The 9280-nt window shown below is 44.9% G+C and overlaps 1 protein-coding gene across 1 annotated transcript; it reads right to left on the bottom strand.

Annotated features, from left to right (window-relative positions):
* Positions 1 to 294: 294 nt before the first annotated feature.
* Positions 295 to 8938, bottom strand: traf3 (TNF receptor-associated factor 3). Its single transcript, XM_077621367.1, has 14 exons — positions 8659 to 8938; positions 7531 to 7687; positions 7029 to 7194; positions 6902 to 6953; positions 6388 to 6492; positions 6149 to 6313; positions 5334 to 5414; positions 4537 to 4611; positions 4375 to 4467; positions 4163 to 4303; positions 3399 to 3570; positions 2961 to 3304; positions 1729 to 1920; positions 295 to 898 (listed from the first exon to the last, which is right to left on the bottom strand). The coding sequence occupies exons 2-14, from the start codon at positions 7682 to 7684 to the stop codon at positions 863 to 865; spliced, it is 1776 nt and encodes a 591-aa protein (XP_077477493.1). The 5' UTR covers positions 7685 to 7687; positions 8659 to 8938; the 3' UTR covers positions 295 to 862.
* Between the last annotated feature and the right edge of the window lie 342 nt (positions 8939 to 9280).

Here is a 9280-nt window from a genome sequence, read left to right as displayed (position 1 = left end):
ATAATTTCTTGTCATTTTGGGATAGGCTCCGGCACCCCCGCGAACCTTAGCGGTTGGGAAAATGAACAAATCTGGATTTGAATCGATCTAACATTGAATAATTTAGCGTCACTTGTCATCTTGGGTCACTTCTGGTTCATTTTGGGATAGGCTCCGGCACCCCCGCAACCTTAAGCGGTTGGGAAAATGAACGAATCAGGATTTCAGTTATCGATCTAACATTGAATAATTTTGCATCACTTTCTTGTCATTTTGGGTCAATTCCGGTTCATTTTGGGATAGGCTCCGGCACCCCCGGCGAACCTAAGCGGTTGGGAAAATGAACGACTCGGGATTTGAATCGATCTAACATTGAATCAGATTGAACATTTGACGATACTTTTTTTTTAACAACGCCGCCGTGACTTTAAATTCCAGGCGGCAATGATTTTAATGACATTTTTTTCCCATATGACTATTAATTCCATCCGCGGCGGCCATTTCTTTCAACGCCGCCATTTCCTCCGAATACTGCAGTCCACTTAAATGAGGTAGAGTCATCTCAACGTTACTCTAAAAAAAAAACTTCCATTGCACTACACTGAAAACACAAGCGCGGGGAAAAAAAACAACCCAAAAAGCTTCCTTTCGTCCCGTGCGACACGGCAACGACACCGCGAGTCTTTCCTATTGGTTGGCGCCGTCTGCTGTTTTTTTTGGGAGCAGTTCCTCGCCGCGGATTTGCAGGCGATTTTTCCGACTTCCCGCTGGGCGCGCCGACGGGCGGCCGGTGGGCGGGCGGGCGAGGGGGAGATGGAGACGCGGCACAGGCTCCTCCCCCGCGGCTGGGTGGGCGGGGCCCGGTCTGGCGGGCGGCGGACGCTCACGGGTCGGGAAGGTCTGACGTGTCCACGGTCACCTGACAACGCACCGCGTCTTTAGGCCAAAGTATTGGGAAGATGATCGAGAGATGTTTGGAAAATGGGTCAATTTTTTAAAACATTTTTAAACTTTTTCTTTGAATAGGTTATCTGTTAAGTGTCAAATTTAAAAGGGACATTTTTTGTGGAAATCGGGACAATTTGAATAATGTTTTTTTTTAAATTAATTTAAAAAAATAATCAAATTTTATTAAAATCCGGTTATTATTTTTTTGCCTTTTTTAATTTAACAAGTGCAAATAAAATATCTATCTCCCCATAATTGGAAAATATTGTGAAAATATCTAAATATGATTTAAAACATGATTTAAAAAATGATTTTAAAAACTAAATAAAAAAACAGCACTAAAAATATAAATAAAAAATAAATAAATAAGGCTGCTCCTCAAAAATTATTGAAATAAATATGGCTGTATTATCCGGACTATAAGTCGCACCGGCCAAAGGATGCACGATCTAAGGGGAAAAAATATATACAAGTCGCACTAGGGTAGAATTTGCATTTTTGGGCGGCATTTAAATAAAATAAAAAAAATCCAATAATGTTTGAACAAACATTATATGTTCATCTAATAGTAAAATAGGGAACAACAAACTAAATAAGCCCACGTTATTGTCGCATATTAAAAGTTTTTGGAATAGCCATAGCCTAAAAAAAAGACAACATAAGGTGTCGGGTGTCAGAGTAAAAAATAAGGCAAGATTAAGTACGACTTTTAGGGGGGACGAAATTTAAAGAATTCAAGGATTGGACAGGGCCAGACGCGATGCCGACGTGGGCGGGGCAAGACAAGACGGGGCGGGGCACCTTGATGAAGATGGTGTCGTCCTTGATGTAGCTGGCCGACTCCAGGACGCTCTGGGAGACGAAGAGCGGGCACCCCGACGCGATGTTCATCTCGGCGGCCGGCCGACGGAAGCTGCTGCTGTTGGGGTCCGGCTTGAAGGCGTCGCCCAGGTGCTTGCGGGCCGGACCCTGGTCCATCAGCATCAGCGTCACCTGACCAGAAAAAAATTGGGTCATCGTTCTCAGAAACCATCCTAAAGTCCCGATATTAACCGCGCGTGTTGTCGGCGATCGGATTTCCGAGATCCGCGCTGGGGGAAAATTTAGAGGGGGGCGCCGTTGAGCCATTTTTTTTTACCATACAATGCCACCGTGTTGAAATTTTTGCCAAATTTGGTCCATTTTGGAGTATGTACTCCAAAATGAGCCGTTTCAGTTGCCTTGATACGACTATACATCCGTATATAGCAGGGGTCGGGAACCTTTTTATTTTCTAATGTTATTGCTAAAGAGCCGTTCTCAAAATTTAAAAGTAAAAAATTATTAAAAGTAAAAATTTAGGAAAATGTGCGATTTTTTTTTTGTCATTTCACCACTTTGTAATCACAAAAAGTCTCTTTCTCTTGACAACATTTTTATGCTGTTGCTAATTAATCAGTATCAATGAGATGATGCATGCAGAAGAGTAATGAAAAACAAAATTATGATTAAAGTGGTGCTAGAGCTAGTCTCAACGCCCCAGTGTCGACGTGACGCTCCTATTGGTGCGTTCGGGACTCTGCTCTCTCACTAGTGATTTCCATATTTTACCTCACAGGTTAGTGGAGAGCCATATGCACCCATGGAAAGAGCCACATATGGCTCTCGAGCCGTAGGTTCCCTACCCCTGGTATATAGCTATGTAGCCTAGCATTAAGGTTGCTATTTTTGATTGTCTTGCATGGATTACTCACTACGGGTGGTAGGGTGAGCTAATTAGCGAACTAACAAGTGAAAATACGGGGTATTTTGAGGGTACTACTATTGCTAGCAATTTGTAGCAAGTCGGCAGAATACTTAGCACGTCGGGCTCACAGTTCTGGGCTTGCGGGTTCGATCCCAGGTCAGTCACATCTTTATGAACTTTAAAAATATATATATTTAAAAATAATAATAGCAGAAAAAAATGCAAAAGTGTGAAGTCGCGATAATCGAGACTGTATGCACAAGATTTGTTTGAAATTATGACTTGTGTGGCAATAATTTGTCATTACCTTCTGTTTAAAAGGCCAGGGTAGGAGGGCGTCGTATTCGCCGCGCATGACCACGAAGAAGAGCGACAGGTGCGTGCCCTTGCCCATGCCGTCGCCGTTCAGGTAGACGCGGGCGCACATCTTGTAGCCAAAGTAGCCGGTGTAAAAGGGCTGCGAGTAGAGCGACAGAGTCTTGGCCGCCACCGCTTCCTGTTTCCGACGCTTGTAGTCGCGGATCTTCCAGATCAGCGTGCCGTTGTAGCTGGCCGTCTCCAGCACCTGGAAACGCAGGTCCATGTCGGCCAGACGGATATCGTGGACGCTCAGCGTGTCGCCCTGACGGTTCTGCTGAGTCTCCAGCGAGGCTACACCCAAAGGAGAAAGAAAGAAAAATGGAATGAAATACATCCCACACCCTGCAAGTACATCCAACGGCGGAGAACGCCTCGCTCTTCGTACCCAGGGTGAGCGTTCCCGTCCCGGAGCGTCCGCCTTGCTCCAGGGCGCCCAGCCGGGTGCGCACGGCCTCCAGCGAGGCTCGGACCTTGTCCAGCTCGTCCCGAATCGACGCCAGAGAACGGAGCTCCAGCTCCACCTCCAGGAGCTTCTCGGAGTGAGCGCTCATCAGTTTCTGCAAAAAACGCAAGCCCAAAATTGCTGAAAAGGAAGATTTTTCACATGAAAAACATTTTATTTTCTCCCTTCCCGGAATCTAGTCTTCCGTCAACGCCCATCTTCCTAAAATAGTTCCTTTAACAATCCTAACGATCTTCTGTGGGGAGCCAACAGTCTCGCCTAACATAAACAAGCTGCTCGCCATGTGAAACATTGATCTTGGACACTTCAAGCCTGTGCCGCATCAGCTGAACCTCCCCTGAAACTTGACCGTGCCTACGGCCGTACGCGTCTCAAAAGCCGGTCCCTCCCTCTAACCGGAAGCTAGTCAACGCCCATCTTCCTTAAATAGTTCCTGTAACAATCCTAACGAATCTCGCCTAAAATAAACAAGCTTTGACAGCTGCTCGCCAAGTGAAACATTGATCTTGGACACTTCAAACCTGTGCCGCATCAGCTGAGCCTCCCCTGAAACTTGACCGCGCCCACGGTTGTACGCATCTCAAAAGCAAGCCCCTCCCTCTACTCGGAAGCTCCAGAAAAAGCAGTGGAATACATCTAAATGGACGCTAGGGGGCGCCGAATGGAACCGTTTGCCACGAACTGACCTGCATGGAGACAACCTTCTGCTCCACGTGTCTGTGCTTGTCCCTCAACTCGGCGTCACGCTTCTCCGCCTCGCAGAGCCGCGACACGAGCGTCGGTAGCGCTTTGCACTTTTCCGACAACTCGCCCTTCACGTCCTCCACCTGGGCGCAAAAAAAAGGCCGGTCACATTAGAAGGGGACCCCTCGGCCCCCCGACCCTGCGGAAACGCCACCTTGCCCTCCAAGGTGACGTTCTTCAGCATCATCATCCTCAAGTGTTCGGCGGCGCAGGCCGCCTCGTGCTGTCGGACTTCCGGGCTCAATCCCTGCGCCGAGAAACCGCTCGTCAATGACGAATGGCGGAAAGGTCAAAGGTCACGACGGGTTGGCGTTACCTTGTAGCTGCATCCGTAGCGCTGGAAGGGGCAGCTGACCTGGGCTTTGGGACACTCGTGCTGGTGACTGGCCAGCTACAAAAATATGAGAGTAGAAGAAAATCTGATATTCACAAAATTATAGAGGCTCCAATATAATACGAAGTTTTTTGTATTGCAATAAAACTGAAAAAGTGTGGGGCGTCTTACATTCGGGGTCTAGACATTATATCATTTCACAACGCTAGAGGGCGCCAGATATCTTTAAAGCCAATGTTGAACGTATTGCAATTTTGTTGCTTTAAAACAGTAGATTGATTATTTTACATTTTAAAAAGCAGAAGCCATTCATTTACAAATTTGATTGCATGTTGCCCAATCACAATTATTTTGAAATTCCCCAATCTAGGTGAAGTCATTGGAATACTGCAAAAGAAATGTCTTATCATTGGAAAGCTCTGAATATATATCTATAGAGCACAAAAAGATGTGATTGGATGCACTGGGTGGGAGATATTTAGGTTTACAAATGTCCTCTACAGAGGACAAATTTGAACTATTGGTCGTCAGGAGGATATATTTAAATGTTCACATATTAAGATGTGATAGACAGTTTTTGCATGATTTGAATGAGGCAAAATAACATGCTTTTTCTCTCCAATATATTGTTGTAATCATTTGTTTCACATGTACTGTCATTATTTTCTGTATAAACATTGAATTTGGTGTTCAAAAAGTCTTTTTTCAAACTTGAGTCTTGAAAAAGAGACTTATATTTGGGTTTTTAGAAGTGTGAGCAAATAGCCAGGATGGCTTACCTCGCTCCGCAGTAGCGACGAGAAGGAACAAAGGTTTGGACACGACACCGGGAAGGCCGGACACACCGACTCCTTGTGTTTCTGAAAGACCAAAATGCCATTCATTTTAAAAAAAAAATGGTCGCAAAGAGTTTGAAAAAATAATGTTAATAATGAACTCATTGACATGTTCAAAATAACAAAAAAATAACAAAGCGTGATGCGGAAGTGTCCCAAAATTTACGGAAAGTGAGCTAAAATCAACAAAATGAACTTTATCATTTTTGGTTACCCATGAGTCACTTCCTGTTGAGTTTCAACATCGCCAAATCAACTTTCATTTTCGGGTACCTACGACTCAATTCCTGTTCGCAGAAGTTTTTAGAACGCACGTTCATTTATTCCCACTTTAAAAAGATCAGACGTCTACTAGCGATAAACTCAATGGTGGTAGGAATATTTACATCTTTTTATTGATCTTATTGGCTGCCATTGACAGCAACAGACATCCAATCCATTTGAAGCGGGAGGACTGGCAGCGAACCAATGTTTGTTCACTCCCGTTTCAAAAGGATTGGACGCCTACTCGCGATAAACTTATTTCAAGTCACGGAATTAACATGGATAGCACTTTCACGTTCCTTCGCAAAATAGCCTCACGACGGCCATGTTTTTATATGTATCGTATCTTGTGCTGACCCGGCCCGTCTGTCAAACTTTTAAAGTCAATGTGGGCCCCGGGCCGAAAAGTTTGCCCAACCCTGGGCTAGCCCAACGTAACCCGAGGACTTCCACTACTTGTAATCGACAGAGCGACCACGGGGCGGCGCTCTCACCTGCAAGTCGGCAAGCGGCATCTTGGCCAAACAAAAATCGCAGCTGCTCTCTCGGTGCTTGCACTTCCAGCTCAGGTGCTCGGGGATGTCCTTCCGCATCACGCGTTCTTTGCACTTGCCCAGCGGGCACGGCACCTCCAGGAACGGGCACACGTTGGCGTGCTCCTGAGGGCGACGCGGCGGGTGAGCCGAGGAGCGGAGGAGCGCGGCGCACGGCACCCCCCTCCCCGCACGCTCACCGGCATCTGCTGCAAGCTTATCTGCTCTTGGCAACCTCGGTTTTCGGCGCGGCAGAACACCTTCAGCGCCAGGATTTCCCGGTGGCAGCAAACGTCTCGGAAGATCTGGCGGGGGGAAAAAATTCTAATAAATCATAGCTTTGAAAACATTAAAAAATACATAAATAAATTGCAGCTTTGATCAGGTCTCCTTGTTGACTTGAAAACTGTACAAAATATTTTTTCAGTCAATTACAAAGAAAAAATATGTACCGTATTTTCCGGACTATAAGGCGCACTTGTTTCATCATTTGGTTGGGGTGTTTATGTTTTTTTTTTCTGACCACCGACGGCCTGTTATGTTATTTTTTTTTAGGTTACAGTGATCGGAAAAACTGTTTTGTTAACAAATGGCTGTTTACACTAATGTTCTCCATTTTACAATTGTTACTATAATGTGCGTTTGTGCTTGGTTTGTGATAAAAATGCACAAAAAAGCAAGATAAATATGTAAACCTCAGATTCAAAAACTCACCTTGTTGCTGAACAGCGGCTCCATGTCGGCCGGACACACGGGATTGGGCCGGCTGCGACGGACAAAACGTGCTTGGATCAAAAGGGGCTCGGGCGTTAGCGTTAGCATGTGCGTTAGCACGTTTTACCTGAGTATGTGCGCGATGCAGCTCTGGCAGAATCGATGTCCGCACTCGGTCTGCCTGGGCTGGCAAAGGACCAGCCGGCACGACTCGCAACGGTATTTCTCCTCCGGGACGTCCACGAAGCGATCGGTGAAGCCGCCCTCCAGCGGCAGGAAGCCCGCAGCCGCGCCTGAACGCAACACGGACGAATGTCAAAAATCATACATTTCGTAGTTGAATTTTTTATTTTTTTTTATGTTGGCGCCCTTTTTCCTATAGTTGGATTTACTTAAAAATGAAAAAGCGGGTTTAAAACGGCATATCGATAACCTATGGGAGGGGGATAATAAATTTATTGTGACATCCCATATGAGTCCTGCACAAAAATATTTTGTTTTTAAAAATATAAAAATGAATAAATAATGGAGGAAAATGATCTCAAAACAAAATGTAACACTGATAGTTTTTTGGTTAAAAAAAAGGAATAGTAATGCCTTTTTAATGGATATGACGACGACGCAATCACCTTGCGGGGAGTCGCTCGGACTCCAGGGATTGGCCGGACGACTTGTTTGGATGCTGCTGGGAGGGGCCGCGGACAGGGGCGAGACGAGGGAGGGCGCCACCTGCTGGAGGGGAACTTGCACCTCCCTCCCGTCAACGCTGCGTCCAGCTGACATGACCTGATACACAAAAGTTGACAATGGATTCATTTCTTTAGTCAGGAATTATTCCAAAAACAATTTCATATTTTGATGACCCAACAAGTTTTGGTTCATCAAAATTGGAAATTATTTATCAGAGATGAGAAATGTATGGAAAAAGTGAACAGGTTAAATGCATGAATCTTAGGAAGGTTGAACTATGAATTCTCATTACAGGTTAAAAGGAGATTTAGCACACCAAAATGTGAAATTTAACACGAAGACATGAAAATTACACAGTTATGAAGTGCATATTTGCATTTTAGCGATGGGAAATCTCGCTTAGTTAGAACATGAAAGTTGTCATGTTTCAAAACGTTTTTAAAATGATCAGATTGAAATGTGAATTTCCTTACAATACCATTAAAAAGTATTAGACTCAATAGATAATTTATCATGCTAAAATGGCAAGTTTTCCAGGTATAAAATAGACATTTTTCACATTTCAAAATAAACATTTCAGGCTAAAATGATTTCCCAGGTGAATTTATTGATTAACTTGACGACAATGTGTTAAAACAGTACATTTCTTAAACGTATCCAGTTTCATCACGTAAAAAAAGTGAAAATGACCACTTAGACGTGACACTTATCGTAAAATATGAAAGTTATCAGGTTGAACAAAGTCAACTCCAAAGTTTGAAGTTGAAATTGATAAAGTTAAACTCTTAAACGCTACATAGATAGTATCTTGGATTTCTCCTTCGCTCTGAGTTCGACTGATCGCGTCTGAAAGCACTTCTGTTTACTGGCTGGTGTTCATGCTAGCTAGCCCCGTTAGCATGTGTAGCTCCCCTTCTTTCAATTCAAGCACATTTTCATTTTAAAAACACACGGGCGCACACTTAGCAGCTCACGAACACTTTGACGCGTGCGTCCCGTTCCCCCCCGAAACAGGAAAAAAGTAAGGAATGTTCTCGGAGCTTCGAAGCGCCGTAGCGGCTACTCACATGAATCAGCTCAGCTGCGTTTCGGCGCCTTTCCTCGGGACTCAAAGCGGCGAGCCGCTGCCGGCGGCCTCCTCATGGTCCTCCGACGAGGCTTCCTCCTCTGGGGTCTCGTGTCCGGGAAGGCTCGAGCTGGAGGAGCGGCCGTTACGGGGTTCGGGCAGCGGCGTCAGGGGTACAGGGACGAGGTTAGGGAGCTCGGGTCACCAGTGGAAACCCCCTCCGCCGCTTCCGCCCAGGAAATCCCCCGCCGCTGCTGCCGCCAGAGGGCGCCGCTCGACGTTCAATTGTTCGTTTTCTGCCTCTTTTCTTTTCCACTTTTTTTCCTTTGTCGCTCTTAAATATTTTTTTTTTACATGTAAAACGTCTTTCCAATTATTTTCTTGGTCAGCGTGATTTTTATCTTATTTTAATTGATGATTTAAAATAAAAAGTTCCATCTTTTTAGGTGATGTCATCAGGAAACGTTGTGATTGGCCGCCATCCTCATTTCATAAAATGGATATTTCAGCTGGTAACCTTGGCGACGGACAATACTACTCGTTAGTACGCAAATGCATTTATAAGTCAGCAGGTGTTCAAAATTTGCTGTTTTGATATTAACCGTACAATAGCTAACATACCC

The sequence above is a fragment of the Stigmatopora argus genome, chromosome 15 (assembly GCF_051989625.1).
Source record: "Stigmatopora argus isolate UIUO_Sarg chromosome 15, RoL_Sarg_1.0, whole genome shotgun sequence".
Taxonomy (NCBI): domain Eukaryota; kingdom Metazoa; phylum Chordata; class Actinopteri; order Syngnathiformes; family Syngnathidae; genus Stigmatopora; species Stigmatopora argus.
Note: the sequence above shows the minus strand (reverse complement) of the source record. Positions and strands in the feature narration are given on the sequence as shown.